At 30.6% G+C, this 19973-nt stretch overlaps 2 protein-coding genes across 2 annotated transcripts; both read right to left on the bottom strand.

Moving 5' to 3' along the window:
• Positions 1–842: 842 nt before the first annotated feature.
• Positions 843–12389, bottom strand: LOC123303029 (protein kinase dsk1-like). The gene is made up of 11 exons (XM_044886124.1): positions 12375–12389; positions 11401–11657; positions 9770–9863; positions 9320–9516; positions 7111–7811; positions 5877–6228; positions 4391–4836; positions 3609–3721; positions 3342–3497; positions 2785–3061; positions 843–2277 (listed from the first exon to the last, which is right to left on the bottom strand). The coding sequence occupies exons 1-11, from the start codon at positions 12387–12389 to the stop codon at positions 2093–2095; spliced, it is 2793 nt and encodes a 930-aa protein (XP_044742059.1). The 3' UTR covers positions 843–2092.
• Positions 12390–16974: 4585 nt separating this feature from the next.
• LOC123302529 lies at positions 16975–19636 on the bottom strand. The gene is made up of 3 exons (XM_044885499.1): positions 19006–19636; positions 18570–18802; positions 16975–17161 (listed from the first exon to the last, which is right to left on the bottom strand). The coding sequence occupies exons 1-3, from the start codon at positions 19139–19141 to the stop codon at positions 17003–17005; spliced, it is 528 nt and encodes a 175-aa protein (XP_044741434.1). The 5' UTR covers positions 19142–19636; the 3' UTR covers positions 16975–17002.
• Positions 19637–19973: the final 337 nt, after the last annotated feature.

The following is a 19973-nucleotide window of genomic DNA, read 5'->3' as shown; positions in this document are numbered from 1 at the left end:
TCCATTTGCCATTGTGCTAGATGTCAGGAATTCAACAGATTTTGACTTAAATGGAATTGCGGATCAAGGTATTTTAAATGTAGGGGTAATAATTTCTCAATAAAAACTCATTTAAATAATGTCTAAGAAATTAGATATATATTTTGTCAATATTTTTTTTCTGGCTTTTTAATTTTTTTTGTTTGTTTTGGTTGTTGAATAATTTAAAAATTACATTCAAACATAATTGAAAAATTTATTTATAATTCTTTATTTTTTTGGAACTTTTTTTTATATCATTTCTCTTTTTTTTCGCTAAATCACAAAACATGTTCCTAAATATATAATTTTCTTGATATTTGTGGCATCATTTTTTTTTTTCATCAAATAATCTATATAAATATACTTTTTTTTTTTTAATATTTTATTTTTGAAAATAATCCGAGAGTTGACAAACACTTCAATTTTTTAAGCTACATGTCACGTTATATTAAATGAAAGTGGTCGCCTGAAAAGTTCCAAAATAGACACATAGATGGCAACTTTAATAGCATATTTATATTATTTTTAGCTAGTACTAGCTTGATACCCACCGCTTTATAGCCTCCACCTCTCTTGATCTCACTTATCCCCCTTCCATAACACTCGAAGGGATTTTTTTACACAACTAAAATATATATACACAGTTTTCAATTTTTTAAAATGTAAAATAGTCATATTTCATTGAGTATATCAGAAAAGGTGGTTATGAATTTATTTTTACAGAAATCTTTAATTTATGATTCAAAATGATGATCAACATGTCTTTATAAATTATAGCTCATGTGTTGTTCTGGTGTATGAGCTATATTGTTGTTCAGTTTCATTCAAATCCATTTGGTAGTTTTTGGGTGAAGGCGTAATAAACAAACAAACAAACATCCTTACTTTCACATTTATAATACATAGGGATTATGGAGTAAAAGAGTGTCCAGCTGAAAACAGAAAGTAACAGTTCTAAAATTGACCAGAATGGCGCTTGTGAACTTCTCTATCCTTCTCTAACAACTTGTTTAGATCTCTACCATCGTACAATATCTCTAGAACTAATTAATCCAAATACCATCAACTTTTGACTCGAATCTTTTGTAGATTGATACGAATTACTAATCGTCAATGAATACTATTAAAGTCGCCATCTATGTGTCAGTTTTGGTACTTTTGGATCACCTTATAAATCACAGTTTTATGACGCCATTGTGTAGGAGGCAATGCTTATTATATTAAACGTCTGTTAAATGATTGTTTTAAAGTTGATTGTTAATTGTTTAAAAACTTTTTTTATTTTAAATTCGAAAATTTTCCTAGAATAAAAATTCATGTTGAATTAGGGACCCATTTCTGAATATTACATCCTGGACGAATATGATTAACCGTTTTTCAGTATCTGAGAATCTCTAATCATTTCGCCCAATGTTCTTAGAAGAATAAGTCCAGGATTTGAATTGATTCAAGGCCGTAGATCTCACAATAATTTTTAATCTATCTTTTACATTAATAGTCCGTGAGCTAGTAACATCTGAATGTCGTCAGCTACCTAAAACCTGGCATTGACATAAATTGTAGATCAGATCAGAATCACACTTTTTCATATGATTACCAATCTCCTGAATGATACTGAAGATTTTAGCCCCCCCTCAAAGTTTTCGGAAAAGATGCAAGACCTAAAACTGCTGGAACCAATCCCCGAATGGTACTGGTATTCCCTGTAAAAGTATGTAAATTTAACGAGGGCAGCGACCCCATGTATCACTTTTGGAGGACAAAATTTCGGAGGGCTAATTTACAAAGCCACGTCTCGAGTTTTTGACAGCTCGTTTAGGTTCTGTATATTTTCCCACAACTGTAATGAGGGGTTAAACACCCCTCGATATCACTAGGAGGGTTGAAAATCATATGGAAAAGTGGGGTTCTGGTCTTATCTATCTATCGATGCCAGGTTTTTTGGCGTCTAACGATAATCAAGTGTTTCTAACTCACAGACTATAATATTTCTACTCCAAAAGTAATAAAAATTTGTCAACTCGCGAATTAATTGAAATAATTGAATTAATTTAAAAATTGTTTAAGGTCGTCATATATTCAGCCATGGATGTTTTAAGCATTCACGTGCTGAAACCCGCGTCTTTGCATCAAAATCCAACATTGGTTTTAAGAAGGCTGCAAAATCGACAGCATCACGATCACTAAATTCATATTTCTCTTCTAAAACTTGAGCTATGGACCATGGATTCAATTCGGATATCCTTCTCAATTTACCTAAAAAGAAAAATCCAAACAAAATACCGTTAAAATAATTTGCTGTCTGACAGTTTTTAAGAAAAAGGATACAATTTTAGGCTTAATGTGTCGTTTCGAACAATTTTAAGTCGAATTAATAAGCCGAAAAAACTTGGAAACCTGTCGGATAGCATCAATTTGAAAAAATCATTTTTCTACGTTTCCTTACGCATTTAGGAAAATTCGTCAATACTAACCTCTTGGTTTGAAAATTGAGGGAGTTTGAGCCCCCTTAAACCACCCCAAAAAGAAACAGTATATAAAATGAATATTTTGCCGCCGGAATTAGCTGTAGGAAGATTTTTTGGTTGCTGATCATGAACTCGGGGTCTAAAACTCTAAATTCAACATACCACACTCCAATTTCCGGGGCCAAATTTTTATTTTTTGATTGTTTCTTACTGGGGTGGTTTGGAGCGGAGGAGGGGGGGAGAGTAATTAAAACTTAAAACTAAAGAGTTAAAATAAAAAAGCGGATTTACTTACCATCATTTGTAAAAAATTTATCAGACCATTTTCCACTTTTCCATACATGATCAGGCATGGGTCCTAACAATTCAATCATATGAGCTAAATGATCGTCATCACATGAATATTCACCTTTTGAGCTTGCACGCGGATCGAACAAGTAATCACCAGCTGCTAATTCGAATACGACGCACGCTAACGACCATATATCAGCTGAGTATGTATATTTAGCACCTAAAATTGTTTCTGGACCCCGATACTGACACGTCTGAATTTGATCACAGAAATGCGTATGCTAATTTGAAACAAATTAAATAAAAAGTATTTTAGAACTTTTTGGATTCATTCAGCCAGAAGTTAAGGATTAACTCTAACGGATTTCCAAGAAGCATTACATATCAAAAACGTTACCTGCAATGATATCTCAGAATGGCGAGGGTAAGGATTTCTGAATTTCTAAAAATGTCAGATTTTCGGAAATTATTTATTTTACTCTTATTTTTCTCTTATTATATTTTTCACTTCTCGAATCCGTAAAAGTTAGCCAATAAAAAATAAAATAAAAATATATTTACATCATAACATGCATTGCCCAAATCAGCAATTTTAATTCGTAAATTTTTCGGTGATGGTACATGGAACACATTAATTTCCGGTGGAAAATCTTTGGTAAACTGAGTATTTGAATTAAATATTTCATTTAGTCTTTTAATATAATCATTATGATTAAACTGTAACAATAATATTATTAATTAATTATTTTTATCCCTTATACACACTGTAAATGTGGAGTTTTTTTAAATTAAATGTACAGAGTGTGTAAGAGATAGAAAAACACTTACTTGATCGTTATTGCAACTACATCGTGAGATATGTATTGATTTTAGGAATTCTATAATATCATTCTTAACTTTTTTACTTAAAATATAATCTCGATCTTCATTCCAATTGCTTACTAAAATTTAAAAAAAAAAAACATATCAAAAATGCATTTGTTTGGATTAAAACCGAAAAAACCTAGAAATTTGGCCTCGAAAATGTCAATGTTGGCCTCGAACAACTCTCTGAAAATTTGGAACATCTTAAAATTTCTATAACATGGCGTTTTTGAAAAATGACGCTAAAACGAGGTGTTATAAGTTTGACCGCTAGATATGTCTGCCTGTGACATGGTAGCTCTTAAACACGTGAAACGATTTAAATGACTTTTTTTCTGTTTGAAAGGTAATTTGATAGAGAGAAAGGTAATTCTTACACTCTCGTGGGAAAAATATTTGAAGAAAGAATAAGTCTTAATAAGTCTTAGAAACTCTGAAAAAATGTTAGGAACTCTGAATCAACATTTTTGGACTGTTTAATTCAGCCTTAATAAGTCTGGGTAACTCTGAATTAGACAGTCCAAAAACGTTGAGAAATTCAGATTTATTCAAAGTTCCTAAGACTTATTCTTTCTTCCCACCAAGGCTCGAGAAACTTAAATAAGTTATTTTATCATCCTTTCAACTGTCTATCGTCAAATTTTCAACGAGTTGCTTTTGAACTCCGAGTTAATTTACTTCCCTATTAGCTTCTATAATTTGGATAAGTTACCTAAGCCTAAATAAGCCTAAAAAAATCTACCTACCAAATTGTTTAGGCCATGGCATTTCAACTTGTAACCATTTCGCAACATTTAAAACAACTTTTCGATGATATTCAGGACTGCCAGCAATCAATATATTTTCTGGTTTAATATCGGTATGTATAATGCCACATTCTTCATGTAGAAACACTAAGCCTTCCAACACTTGACGTGTAATTATTTTCACGTAAGTCATATCAACACCAATTCCTAGAGTCAATGTTGTCAACTTATATAAGTTACATCCTAACAATTCAAAAACTATTGCTTTATGTTTGCCATTATCGCCACGAAACTCAAATTGATCGTAAATTCGTACAAAATAATCAAATTTTTTATTATCGGTACCGACAATCGATACGTCACGTAACAATGAGATCTCATCTTGTGCGGTCTCCGAAAATATTTTACCACTTTTAACTATTTTTATTGCAACTAAACGTTTTAATCTGTAACCAAAACAGAATATCAAATTATTAAAATTTCGGGAAAAAAAATTCTGGTAATCGGATTGCGATCAATCTGGAAGACAGGAAAATAGCAGGGATTTTGAGATTATAAAAAAGTCAAAGAATTTAAATATAGTGGAATCCCGGTAGTCCGGGATTACCGGGGTTCCACTGTATTGGTCGTTGGCTACAACAAGGCTATCTTGATAACTGAGACTTTGATCAGGGCATACTCAAATAACTCGGTTTTTGGCAGAGAGGACACAGCAGGAAAATCACAAGTTTATGTTTTCAAATGATCGCAAGGTCCTTTTCGAGGTCCAATTGATTGATGTAGTGCTGATTAAGTTTAGAAAATCAGGAGGTCAATCAAGTATACTTCCAAAGACTTGTGCGATAAGTTGAAAACATAAAAAACGGAAAATTTTCATAAATGTATGAGAAATCGTTGCATAAGTGCGGTTCTATTGCAGTATGCACTCGACCTTTGCGAGAATTCGCTTCGATTGACTATCGAAAACTGACCCTCGCCTGTCCTCAGCTCCGACAAGTACCGAGTAATTTCAGCATAAAATTCCATTTAATAAATTATAAGCACAAAGCCCCCCTTGTGTATTTTTCGAATAGAAGTTAGGAAATTTCGATCGCCTCTTTGGATGATTGCAGAGCGTCTCAAATTTGTTCGAAAGTGAATCGCAAAGGAAGTGGGATGGAGACGTGAAATGTGTCGTTGAAAATTTACCAAAAAGTGTCCTTGAACACTATATAAAAAAACCGTTCGAATAAATGTAAGTTCGAACTCCTGAAAGCCAGTCAAATTGATTTTCCTGGCTTTTCAACTTTTACTTGCAGTTTTAAAACAACTCGAAATTACTATTCATTCCATTTTCGGAAAATGTTGCTAAAAATATAAGGACAAATCTTATTAGCGACACATCTTTTGGTTTTACTTCTCCGTCCGACTTACTTACGGATATTGCACCTTCGAAATAGCTCAGTCATTTTGAAAAACCTGTTAGAAAAATGAATGAAAAACTTACAATTTATCACCACTTAACCAAACTGTAGAAAAATGTCCCCAACCAATTTTACGTATAATTAAATATCGATCTAAATATGTTTGTCCAATTTCAACTTTTTCGTAGCCACCATAACAGTATTCTTCGGAAGCTTCCTGAGGTAAATGGTAATCGGCTGTGTTTATTGTTAATTTTGTTGGTGCTAATACTGTTTTACGCCAGAAATATGTACGATCACAGTCATTTGTCACTTCTGTATCAATTTCATGAGTACAAGTTTTACCCCTTGGTACGGGGGTTATAGGTCGATAACCAGTACCACTCGATAACAACGAAGATTTTGTAGATGTAGAATCTAGAATACTCGATGGCCCTACAAAATTTAAATATTATTAGTTTAATTTTTATAAAAAGGCCAAGGTATCCCATTTTAATCGCCCTATTAGCTCAGTTGGTTAAGGCGTAACCAATTCCGACCGCGGTATGCTTAGGGTAGCGAGTTCGATTCCCGCCGTCGCAACAAAATTAATTTAATTAATAGTTGTGATGGGCTGGGGTAGTGCATGGTATATGTATGAAGGAGGTGCACTCAGCCTCTGAAATTGAGGAGCTGGAGGGGAAAGGTGGTAAAACACATATATGGTATCACAATGGGCTCTATCGCCTAAGTGTGTCCTTCGTGGATAGCCAATATAACCTAACCTAACCTAACCTATCTCATTTTCGCAATTTATTTTTGGAGGGGATTGAAAATATAACAGTTGGCAAGGTTTCTGCGTGGTTAATAAATGAAAAATTACTCAAAATGGGTTCATCTACGCCTCTCAACGGTTCAGAATCATTTCTTGAAGTATTAAAGCTAGAATAAAATAATGTACATGGGACCATGCAAAAACGATTTTAAAAGGCTTTTCGTGGAAAAAGATTCCATAGCGTTTGTAACTGGCGAGAAATCATTAGAGTATATTTTCACAGGCCAATGTAAACTCAATAATCATATGCAGAAAACTGGAATATACATTCTGTGTGAATGTGAAACTTCCTCACATCATCATTTTGAGTGAATTGATTTTCACTTAAGTGGAATAAATGAAGTGTCGCTCCCCAAAAATATCTTAATGTTTATTCAAGCTGTAGGACTAATTGTGTTTCCTGTGAAGCAAGAGAGAGATTTTGCAAATTTTAACCCAAAAATTTCTAATTTGCTTTCTTATAGACCAAAAGTTTCAAATATCCTGTAAATACGAGTACTAACCTGGTGTATTAATTTTCGATAGATTATCGTCAAATAAGCTCCTAACATAAAAATCGTTGGTTTTATTCGTATCTAAAATACTATCAGTTGATTTAATAAAATATGGGTCGTCGTCATCCAGGTCGTGTAGATCGATGTCAGATGTTGACGACTGTGACTTATAACGGTCACGTTCATGTTTTGATTGTATCGATTGTAATGACATTGATTGTGGTTCCGTTTCCGGTAATATCGGTAAATATTGATCTAACATCGATTTTGGTCGTGTTGGTCGTAAATTAGCCGTTGCAGTGATATCATCTGCGTTATCGATACGTGGAAAATCTAATGGTCTTTTATGAAAAGTGTATTGTTGATCATCAGTCTTTGATTTAGTGCTTGAAGATGAAGACAGCCACCATTCAGACAACGCTGATTTCAATGGTGATAATGGCGATGAAATTTTTTGCTTGATTTTAAGAAAACTATTTGTTGCCTCCAGAAATGGACTTGGAAATGATAGTTCGGTGGATGTGGATAAAGGCGTTAAAGTGCCACCACCCAAGTGCGTTGAGGGCGGTTCAATCGTTACATCTTTTGGTCTTTCTGATCGCTTCGATGCTCCGTTTAGATCATCATCCCATGCTGCATCTATCTCAAATGCATCCACTCGTATATCAGTATTCTCCGGTTCGATTGACACCGGCGGCCGAGGCTCTGACCTAAAAAATATACATTCAGTATTAGAATTTTTAAAGCAACCATTCATTCAGTAGAATCCTCTCCAAGTGAGATTTTGATCAGAAAATTTTTACCCACTAAAAACGTGAAATTAGACGAGTATTTTTGGGAATATTTAGAAAGAACTATGTAAAAAAAAGTGTCCGACGCCGACACTTTTTCTATAGTTTACTGTCTGAAATATTAATAGTATTTTCAACGAGGGCAAAATATTATCATTAGGGTGTCCACTCCTCATGCGTCAGGTCGAAATCTATCCACGATAAACTACGTGGCTCAATTCCACCCTCTTTGGACCCTCTCCCCTCTCTATGTGGCCCTCTCTTGGATGGAACGTAGTTTTTTATTATCAAATCAAGAACCCATTCTGTAGTTTTTGAAACACTGGCCTTACGACATTGGAATTAGAATATGGCGTTCATAAAATATAAAAGTACCCAATGTTTAAAATTAAATATCTACCGCAAATTAAACTGCAAATTATTTTCATGCCAAAAAAATATACGTCTTTTTTAAGTTGACATATGTTTGAAATTCGATGAATCGAGGAAATGCTTCAAACGAAAAAAAATGTTAGATTCAAAGGCACACATCTTATACCGGCATCGAATTCGATCTAAGTTTTCAGATACAATTAAAACCTCACTCTGATTCATAAATGGCAAACATTAGATGAACGCTATAAATTAGAAAGTTTTTCTTTATAAATACGCAAACATTTTTTTGTAAATCGAATAGTTTAGAAATAACAATTTTGATACGAAAAAACAATTTTGGATAAAACTTTTCAGTCCGTTTTTGCCTAAACTGTACGGTTTGCAAAAAAAAATTTTCGAACATAAACTGTTACTTTTATAATCAATAACAACAATTTTTATTGAAAGTGTTCATCTATCGATTACCAGTTATGGAGTAGACTGAGCTTGAAAACCTAGGTCAAGTTTAATGTCTGCGTAAGATGTGTGCCTACACATCCAACATTTTTCGCTTCAAGAATTTTATCGATACAAATTATTTTGCGTATTTCAAGCAAATGTCAACTTAAAAAAATTCCCTGTATATCAAGAAAATTAGGCAGCTTGAATTCATGTTCATTGCTACCCTCCCCTGACGTAACTCTTGAACTGATATCCTCCCAATCTTGATCGGGCCTCGTAATTGAATCAGAAAGCTATGGAGTTTGGTTCCCAAAGACCATAGCCATCACGACTTGTTTGATCCGAAAACACCTCTTACACGAATAAAATACTTTGATCACAATCTCACTCGAAGGAAACTCGATTCACAATTTTTTTTTTTTTTTGGAAACCACAATAAACAAAAACTGAATTTGAATACCACAAATGAATTCCAAAAGCGTCATAAACGATTTTTTGAAAAATTTTTAAATACATTACAAATATGTATGATATTTTTTTTAAACTGAAGAAAACTCAATATTTAAAAATGTACCGAAATTTAGAAATTTTCTTCTGGTATTTAGACCCACCAACATCGAATTTTCACATCGGCTCGTGCTATTGACACACATCGTTTCGCTTGATCATTCAATTGTTTTTTTGATCGATTTGTTTCGATTGTTTTTTTATTATCTTTGAAGTGTTCTGGCACATATTGATTTTGGCAATCGAACACAATGTTTACAATTTCATGAATTCCATGCGATGTTTCAACAGTTTCAACATCCTTTTTATTATTATCGTTGAATTTTAATAAAATTTTACAAAAAATTATGAAAATTAATGTGAACACAATAATCGGTGGATGAAATATTTCGGATAAATAATTTTTAAATATATCCATTTGGTAACGATTTAAGCATTATACGTTAATGACGCATCGTTATTTTGTTTTTTGTGTCGCTGTAGATGTGATGTTTTTCAAATCGCAAGGTTTTCGTTTCAAACTATAAATAGTTTCGATCAAAAGTCATATTCACAAGGTTGACCAAATCAGATCGAGAGAATATTTTAATATTATTTACACGGTAATTGTGTTCAATATTTTTTATTTTAAAGGCTCCCATAGACCACCTAAAAATTTGCAACAATTTTTGCAAATAATTTAAAAGTGTATGACAGGATTTCAATTGTTTTTATACCCTGTATAGAGGCACTATATGTATATCAAGGTATACTAAGTTTAGTCCCGAGTTTGTAACGCTAAAAAAATTGATGTTTATAAAATCATCTAATTAGTCTATTTACGGTTGTCTGTCCCGCCTGTATGTGGGCACGATAACTCAAAAATGAAAAGAAATATCAAGCTGAAATTTTTATGGCGTGCAAAGAACACAAAAAGTGAGGCTAAACTCGTAAATGAAACAATTTTTTGTTTCGCAATTTGAAAAAACTCTGTTTATAAGGTAAACTTGACCCAAAAAATACCAAAATTGGGAGTATTTTATAGGTCTGCGACCAAGGGTAGTTTCAGTGGGTCCTTTCCATAGAGATAATATCCTGAAGCTGCAAAGTCGCTATCTGCCAAACGGTTGATCGCATCAACCTAACGAGTGGGCTAATAGTTTTCGAGAAATCGATCGTAGATATCGTTTTTCTCAGAAAATAGTCGTTCATTCCTTCAAATAAAGTCGGTTTTTGAACTTTTTGGGTCTAATTTGCGTTATAAATTTCGGAAACGAAATTTTTTAACGTTTTTTTTCGATTTTTTCTAAGGGATACCAAAGTAAAGAAAAAAAATCGATAAAAATTTAGTATTTTCGATTCTGATTAAACTTTGTAAGTAAGATAATTTTTCCCCAAAAAATTCAAAAATCGTGTTCATTAGTGGATTAGGCGAATATTTTTTTTAAAAAACGACTTCTGGCATCGATCTCTGACGATTTCTCGAAAACTACTGACTCAATCGTTAAATGGATACGATTTTTGTATTTTTTTTGGGTCAAATTTTATTTAAGGCGGACCTAGTTTTTCGGGTTTCTTTAATAACTAATTTATATTCTAAACGGTAAGAGATAGAATAACACTTTAAGTTAGAAATTTGATCTTCACAAAAAAAGTAACAATTTTTGTTTAAAACATTTTCGAAAAATCGAAAGCTTTCGGAAGAAATACGAGATGGCGCTTTTGGCGAGGTATTCAGATGCATAGTGTAAAATGGACCATCCTGTACATGGTATACTAATAAAATTTTTCAATATCTGGCTTAATTTTTGAAATATAGATTATAAATTTCGGTTTAAGTATTCAGTCTTCGATATTTCGAAAATTAAGCCATATTTCGAAAAACTTTATTCTTACTTTACGTCTAAATTCATTAAAAATTCTATAAAAAATAAGGCTACTAATACTTTCTTAAATAAATTACAAAGTAAGCGCATCAAAATTTACAGAAACTTCTAAATTGGTGTCTCGTAACTTTTGTAGACGAGTGTATTTTTGACAGAGGATTAAAATAATAAATTCAAAAGCTAATTAAATTTGCAACGACAATTTACGAACTTATAAATAAAGCTGTGATATTGAAAGTCAGTGTAAATGACCTCAAAAATTGATTTATCGTACTACGTCAAAAAACTAGACACACAAAAAAAAAATTAGTTCGACTTACAATGTGGGATGATAATTTCGATAAGCTAACATTGGTCGTCGTCTGGATACTGGTGATGAAGACAACGATAAATTTTTCGGATTGCATAATGCGTCTTTGCTAGAATTGCGTTGTGGTTTTTTATCTATGATACTTTTTCTGGATAAATTCCAGGATTTTGTTTCGTCAATAATCGTTGTTATTTTTCTGGAAGTATTCTCATCGATGCTAGGAATTGCGTTCAAGTGAACATTAATTACGGGCGCCAGATTTTCTTTCTACAAAAATTTGTTGTCAAAAAAAATTTTTTAATTAAAAATTTAAAAAAAAAAAAAAAGTCAAATAAAATTCATACCAATTTCAGTAAATAAATGTTGACGGGAAAAATGAAAATTTTTAATGGAAACACATTTGTTTTGAATTCTAAAAAATTTTTCTTTTTGATTTGATTGAATTTTCTTGTTACAAAAACATATTATATGTGCTCGGGGTAGTGTTGTTTAATGCGCAAATATCTATGAAAATCCATGCGTGTATGAGTTGAATCAATGCGCAACGATGATACGCCGCTAAGGGTGGAAAACTCATTATGTTTGGTATTTTCATTTTGGAGCGTCGCGGTCGTATGTGGCGTCGTTGTCGGTTTAAATTGTTTTACCAACAATCAATTTTAATTGATTTAATAACTCATTCAAATATGAATGACTCAACAACAGAACACATGAAAATAAGTCTGTCGTTCTGTCCTTGCTGTCATGGAAAATCAATGAAAATACCTACTATTTTCACAATATTGTCATTTTAATTGCAAACTATTAAATTTTATTTTAACTATTTTCCTGTTTTCTACGGTTCATTAATATTTTTTTTTTTTAATATTTTGTTAGGGGGTGAATTTTACAATATGGTTCAAAAAAAGGAACAATCACTTTTCACAGGGTGGCAATTGAACTGTTTATATAAAATTCCTTAGTATTCAATGTGTTGAGATTTACTTTGTGGAATTCCATAATAAGATTAAAACAACAAATGTAATATTTGTATATGTAAATTTATTTGCATAATCCACTTTTTTTTTTTTAAATTTTTCAAAGAAAAATTAATTGTTATGTATACATTCGATCACTTGGATCATATTCAGAACATATCGTTCTGAATATGTTCTGAAGACTTTATACTTTAACCTTTTGATGACTCTGGGCACATAAGGATCGCAGGGGTAATTCTTTTTCAAGACCAATTGGGATTTTGAATGGAGCTTGATATCTCTTTTCGTTTTTGAGTTATCGTGACCACAGACAGACAACCGAAAATAGACTAATTAGGTGATTTTATGAACACTTATATCAAAATTTTGTTGGTAACATCAATATTTGAAAGCGTTACAAACTTGGGACTAAACTTAGTATACCTTGATATATACATGGTACAAAAATTAATATAAAATAAATCAACAAATTTGGATGAAATAGTTATATTTTTGACAACGAGATGGCATTTGATGTATTAATATATGCAATTTAAATTATTGTTATTTTTATACAAGCTCTCGCACGCAGTATGTTGAAAGTATGCGCAAAAAATATTTTTGAATTTTTGAGGGAATTCGCTTTTCTAATGCAGCTCCTTTCTAATTTTCTAATAGTGGGGGAACTCAGGTTCAATGCAATTAGCCTGGAGTTACATCTCATATTAGGTCATTGAGTGAATAATCAAGACTTTCGATAGATTGACGTAGGTCTTGGAAAATTTCAGCTTGATATCTCTTTTCGTTTTTGAATAATCGTGTGACGGACGGGCGGACAAACGAAAATGGACTAAATCAAGTGTTGATTTTTATGAACACCTTTACCAAAATTTTGTATGTATCATCAATATTTCTAAGCGTTACAAACTTGGTGACTAAAATTAACAATATTTTACCTACTTATGGAAATAACGACCGCAAAGGCAGGATATGATGCAATAAGTCTCATACTTTTACTACAATCCAAACACAGTGACGGATAAAAGTCATGTAAGACGTTCGGTTTCCAGGATAAGGAACTGAATACAACGTTTTTTTTCTGTTGAATCCTAAAAGAAAGAAAATCAGGAAAATAAAAATCGTAAAGTATCGATTGATATATTGTATATATAAAAGATTGGAAAATTTTATTTAAAAAAATTTTTCATACAAAGATTAATCTAAGTATAATAATGGTTTAGATATATAAATTTTTTGTATTTTTTTTTATAATAATATCCCTGGGAACGGATCTGGCCCAGTTTTTCATATTTTCACTACCCACCACGATCCGTGAAAATTTAAATTCTGTTTTCACATACAGAATTCGGTTTTTTTTTTTCTTTGATAATTCCCACAATCAGTGTAAAAGTTTACGTAAAATGTCATGTAAGAAAATTTTTTTTACGCGAGAGAATTTTCTAAAAAAACTTCATTATATACATTTTTTTTTTCTAATTTAAAGCCATCGTTTGTTCATATTAAAATAGCGGTAACTTATTGTAGAGACATCTATGTACGCGTCAGGGTATTAATATTTAGGTAAATGTAGACAAGTGACTTACAGTGACTTTCAAAAGTTCGTTGAAATTTTTTTCGAAATTTTAAACAATTTGAGTTAGGATTACATATCATTTGCTAAAGTTAATCAGAATAAATCTTTCAAGGGCGTTGTCTTGTTACAATATTATCAAAAAGTTTTGAATTATATGCGCGGTAAGAGTATATGATCTTGTAGTGAAATGGGACATAATTTTAGTCTAAATCACAATACTCAGTGTGTAATAAATTTTCTACAATAGTTGTTTCTATTACAACCACAATACATTAATAAATACACTTGTTTCTATTGAAATAATAAAATTGTTTAAATTTGCGTTATTATATCTCAACAATCTCAAAAACCGATCAGTGTTAAAGATCCGAATTTTAATTAAGTTTATCTCAAATTAAACACGGTCAATAACTATTAAAAAGTAACTATTTTCTCACCCCTCCGACTAGGGGTGAGAAATGTGATGGGTGTTTGTATGAAAATCAGTTATTTTTGAATCCACTACTTAATCGATTTTCAAAATTATTTCGCCTGCTGAATGAATAACAAAAGTTAAAAATTCTAAAAAATTAAAACCCATGAAATTATTAACAAAATGGGAGACAAGTGAGGGCTGGAGTAAAATTGCAATTGTCCAGTAACACGAAATTCATTGACTGTTAGGCGGTATTTAGTTCACTGGGTCAGCTAGTTGTATCATAATATAAACAAATTTAGGATTTTCTTTAATTTAACATTTTATCCCCCATAACAAGACTTCCTTAAATGATTTTCAGCTTTTAGAAATTTCTCCTATTATACCATTATACTATACTATACATACTCACAGCCGAAAAAAGAACTTGAGATGCAAGATTTCATTTAAGAAAATAATTTTCAAATTTTTTTTTTAATTTTCATATTTTTAGTAATTACGATTAAAAAAAAACCAAACTTATGTTTTTTCAAACTACTCGAATTTCAACAAACTTTTGAAGCGCACTGTATATTGCACTACATACTAAATACTAATATCCATTATGGTTTGTTTAGTTCGATATTTCAAATGTAGATGGGATTACTGGTAATGAATGCAATCTCCATACACATTGAAGTTATTGATCTCAAACAGTACCCATAAAAGGTTCTGTTTTCGTTTTGTTTATTTCTTATTTCTTAAAAATTCTCTCAACAATATAATTTGAGTATTTTTTTTTAAAGGGGGGAGGGTTTGGGGGCGATTTATAATTTTCACTGATTGCGCGACACACAAAAAAAAATCTTTGACATCATTTTTCCTATATAAAAAATTTTTCATTTATCACAATACATTGTTCTTAAATTAAAAAATAAAAAAAAAATTCGAAATTTTTGTTTTTACAAATTTTCGATTAATTTAAACGATTCTAAAAATTGTTTAAAATCGTTTAAATTTTGAATCAGTGGCGTTTTCTTATACAGGGGTGAAGAAAAACAGTGATAACATTCAAACATAGCAATGCTTCGATTTTGAATTTTTCCACTGTTTTCCGGGAACACCTTACATAAATATATTTATTTTTCTCTTAAGTATGCACTGCAAACTTTTTTACAAAGAAAATTTATAATGAAACCCACTGATTTTACACCGATTTTTCATATAAAATTTTTCCTATATTTAATTCGCTATTAACTATAAGTTTTCTGAGATCATTTTTTTAAATTTTCATTTATTAATCTAAAAAAAAAAAATTTTTTTTTATATAAAGAATCTTTTTCTATAAATTTTTTATTCGGCCTGCCATAGTAATTTTTATTTTAAACAATTGCACACCGATATAATATATACTTCTTTTTTTTTTACAATAAAATTATAATTATTTTGACAAGCTCAAATTTGAGATCTATATTTTTTTTTATAGTAAAACCTGTTTATAAATTAAATATCATGAAAAATTTGTCACTGAAATTTAAATAAATCCTGAGAGTTAAAGCAAATTTTCCTTTTTTTAAGAAAATTTAACACATTTTATAACTAGATTGTTTTTAGAGAGCTCTGCCCCCCTCTAAAGATCCCCTACCATCATATAATTATTTATTTAGGCCTTGGATTAAACTTTTCTAAGAATTCGTCTTCTAAATTATACCTTTTTTGTTAGATCTTTTTTAAGATAAACAAAAAAAGATTCAGTGAAACGAAAATTCGATCGATTAATACCTCGAAAACTGTTTTTATTTACATGGCTATTAAAGGGAGTATATTTTTCGTTCAGATATATTTTTCTATCTGAACATATTAGTCAGTGAGTTTTCCTTTAGTCATATTAATTTTAAAACAGGTTTTACTGTACTATATAATATATATATTTTATATATAATTATTATTGAATTACTGCTTAAGAAAAAGGAAGCTAAAAAATTTATTGCGATCGAAATAGTTTATTTTTTTTTGTTTTTTGACTATGATTTTTTTGTAATAAATTACTCTACAAATGGAAGAATGATTCGAATTAAATTAAATTTTTTGAGATCATATTTTCATCTTTTCTTTTCTAATAAATTTTCGACAAAATATATTCTTTTTTAATACTGTTTTTTCTTTTTTTAAAGATTGTCTTTTTTTTTTGAAAAAATGGCAGTGTTTACGCTTATTACAAGGCGTTTTTTTACGTACATAGTGGTTCACAAAAAATATACACAGTTCCAGTTTTGTGGACCACTTTGTGAAAAAAAATTACATCTCTTTTTTTTTTATAAAACACAATATAAAACTATATATATTTGTATATATATATATTTGCAGGCGAAAACCTTACTTTGGCCTAACTAAAGCTTAAAAAATCATTTTCATTAATCTCTTCCAAATGCCACGAACGCGCATGCGTGTATTTTTTTTACGTCGTTTTAAAAAATATTTTTCTTTTATTAATATATAATATTTTTTGTTCATAATTAAAACTATATTTTATCAATTATTATTTTTTTATTTAAATTTGAAAAAGAAAAACCGATTTTCAAATAATAAAAATCGGTTTCTATAAAATCACAAAAATAGATCAATTTTGTTTGTTTTTTTTTTAAAATATTTTTTTTTAAATTTGATTTTATCGAGCATTATTACTTAGAATTCGATACCCGACAACGAATACCGCCGACCAAAGTGAATCTCGAAATGGTGATAGCGAAACAATTGTGGTTAATAAATCGGTATTTTGTGTGGTGAAATATTCTGGTACTTCTGGTTCATTGCATGGCTTTGAATTCTATAACAATTAGAAAAGGAGAAAAGTTAAAAAAAAAAATCGAACCAATTTCGCATTGTTGGAATTCAAATAGAATAAATTTTGTATTGAATGTGATTCTAAATAGAATACGATGTTCTTACCGCTATATTTTGAGGCGGAAAGAGGGGGGGAGTTGGGTTATGAGACCTAAATTCGTTCAAAATTAAAAATAGCTAGGTAGAATTTTCGAAGAATTGGAATTATGGAAAAATGCAGACAAGATACCTTAAACACGCCCTTAAGTTTTGGAGAAAAATTTTATTAACTATTTAGGATACAAAAAATACAGTAAAACGTCGTTATAATTGAATAAACTAGACAAAACCTTATGTACTCTATATGTTCAGGTTAATTGATGATTTTGATATCAAACATGCACCTTTGTTAGGCAGAACAACAATTTCAATAATTATTATAGAAGGAAAAATAACAGTAAAACGTCGTAATGATTGACAAAATTAGACAAAAACTTTGTAAGAAAATGTCTAGTTTGATTGCATGTTAATAGACAGCTCTGTTATCAAACAAACACATTAGTTTGTTAGAAAAAGAATTTGAATTATTATTTCCATAGCAGAAAATACAGTAAAACGTCGTTATAATATACGTAACTTGTACAAAAATTAGGTAAATGTGGCGGAAAATATCTAGTTTAATTTCAGATTACTAGATGGCTCTGATATCATAAACATGTATTTCAGGTTTAGACGAACAATAATATTTTATTATGTACAGTAAAACGTCTTTATTATTGTTAATAATAACGTCATTATTGAGAAAAATGCAGTACGTAAAAATTTAACAAATAAAAAGTAGTAGTTTAATTTCAGGCTAATAGATGGCTCTGATATTATTCATGCACTTTAAATTTAAAAGAAAATTATTTCAATACAGTAAAACGTGTTTATTATTAAAATAATTTAAACAAACAAATTCTTGTCTCTGGTATTTCAAAAAAGCATTTTATTTTATGGAAAATTGAAACAATTTTTTGAACTAAAAAATTATTCAAGCTCAAAGCCGTTTTTTTGTACATTTTTACCGATAATAAAGAATTCTATTCACTTATTCACCATTTTTAAATTTTTTTGATAGTTCCGTCGGCAAAGTATGTTTAAAATTGAAAGTGTTTAGACTTTTTCTTGTAATACATAAAAATTTGTTTACAAAAAAAATTTAAAGAGGTTGAAAATAAGGTCATTGATCTTTCTGTATAATCACTTTTCTCAACAATGGATCTCAAAAATTATCCCGCTCGAATCCTTTAAAAAAAATGGTTCTAAACAATGATAAAAAAATACTAGGAAATCCTTTGGCCAAATAAAAACAAAAATTTTCAAAGGTTTCAACTAGCTCAAAAAAAAAAAAGAAGAAAAATTAAACTTACATGAAAATTATCAGCAATTTTTCGTAAATTTCGTCCAACCCCAATCCAATCCGGACAAATGGATCGTTGTTCTGGCACTACAGGAGCATCTGGCACAACAATTTCCTCCGTTTTAAATCGTCTACGATTCACTTTTTTCTTTTTAACTTGCGTTTGTACATCGTATTCCACAAAAGGCGTTTCTAAGGTCGTTACCACTTCATTTTCAGTTTGTTCATTTACAACCGATTGTACTAAAAAAAAAAATAAAAAAATCCAAAATCAATTTCAAACCCCTTCAAAACACCTGCAAATATTTTTAACAATGACTCATAGAATGCATTTCTTTGTTATAAAATGCACTTGTGCTTGAACGATTGAACCACACATGTGCGTTTCATGGCGACATTTTAGAATAATTCTCATCCCTTAAACGAAAATTTTTCATTTTACTTACATGTATCATCTAAAGGCGTTAACGGTTGTCTTTGTAGTAAAATTTCATACAACAATTGGTACAAATCCAATAAACGTTGCGTTAAAATGATATCCGAATCATTTTGTTCGTCAGGAATACTAAATGGAACTGCCATTGTTTATCTCACCAAAAATTTTAAGGAAAATTACACACAAATAAAAACTCCTTTTTTTTACACTAAAAAGCTCAAACTATTATTATCGCACAACAATAGAAACACTTTAATTCTTTTTCGCATGCTTATTTTATAAAATCGATTTTTTTGAATTCACAGAACTTATAAAATTTTTCACTTAAAACAGGAGAAGGGACAAAGAGTTTTTCACAATGTTTCTTGATGGTATATTTCAAGTCTACTAAATAGACAATAGGTATTACGCTATGTTTTGTATAACCGCTCTGAATCTACTACAGCACATGCGTACTCAAATTTAAATTATGGAGTATGATCTCACAAGGCACTACTCACACGATACAACAAAATGCGATAGTGAAACGGAACCTTTTTTTTTATATATATGATTTTGACGTATGTTGTCTCAATTCTTGGCTGTGGCCGTATGGTGTACACAATAATTATGAATTCTTTACTTTTCAATAGGATAATGCTCTTGAATAGACCTCTATGTTATAACTAAAAGCCATCATCATTTCAGTGCTAACATGTACATGAAGTGTAGCCCCACTTTTATTGTTTAAATGCAAGAACCATATTTTTTTTTTCTATATATGCGATCGAGAGGCGATTGGTAGGGATACAAAATGTTCTTGCATTTAAAAATATACGAGAAACTATATAAATGCATCTGGAGTTAACTGTTTTGTAAGCAAAGAGAAATACTCTTTTTCGATATCGAATTGCTGTAAGAAAATTACACAGACCTTCGAAAATTTTTCATCCAAGAAGTGCCAGGCTAAACCAATGCGAGTATGCAGCAAATTCTCTC

This window comes from Chrysoperla carnea, chromosome X, assembly GCF_905475395.1.
Source record: "Chrysoperla carnea chromosome X, inChrCarn1.1, whole genome shotgun sequence".
Taxonomy (NCBI): domain Eukaryota; kingdom Metazoa; phylum Arthropoda; class Insecta; order Neuroptera; family Chrysopidae; genus Chrysoperla; species Chrysoperla carnea.
The sequence above is the reverse complement of the archived record's forward strand: the minus strand, read 5'-3'. Positions and strand labels throughout refer to the sequence as shown.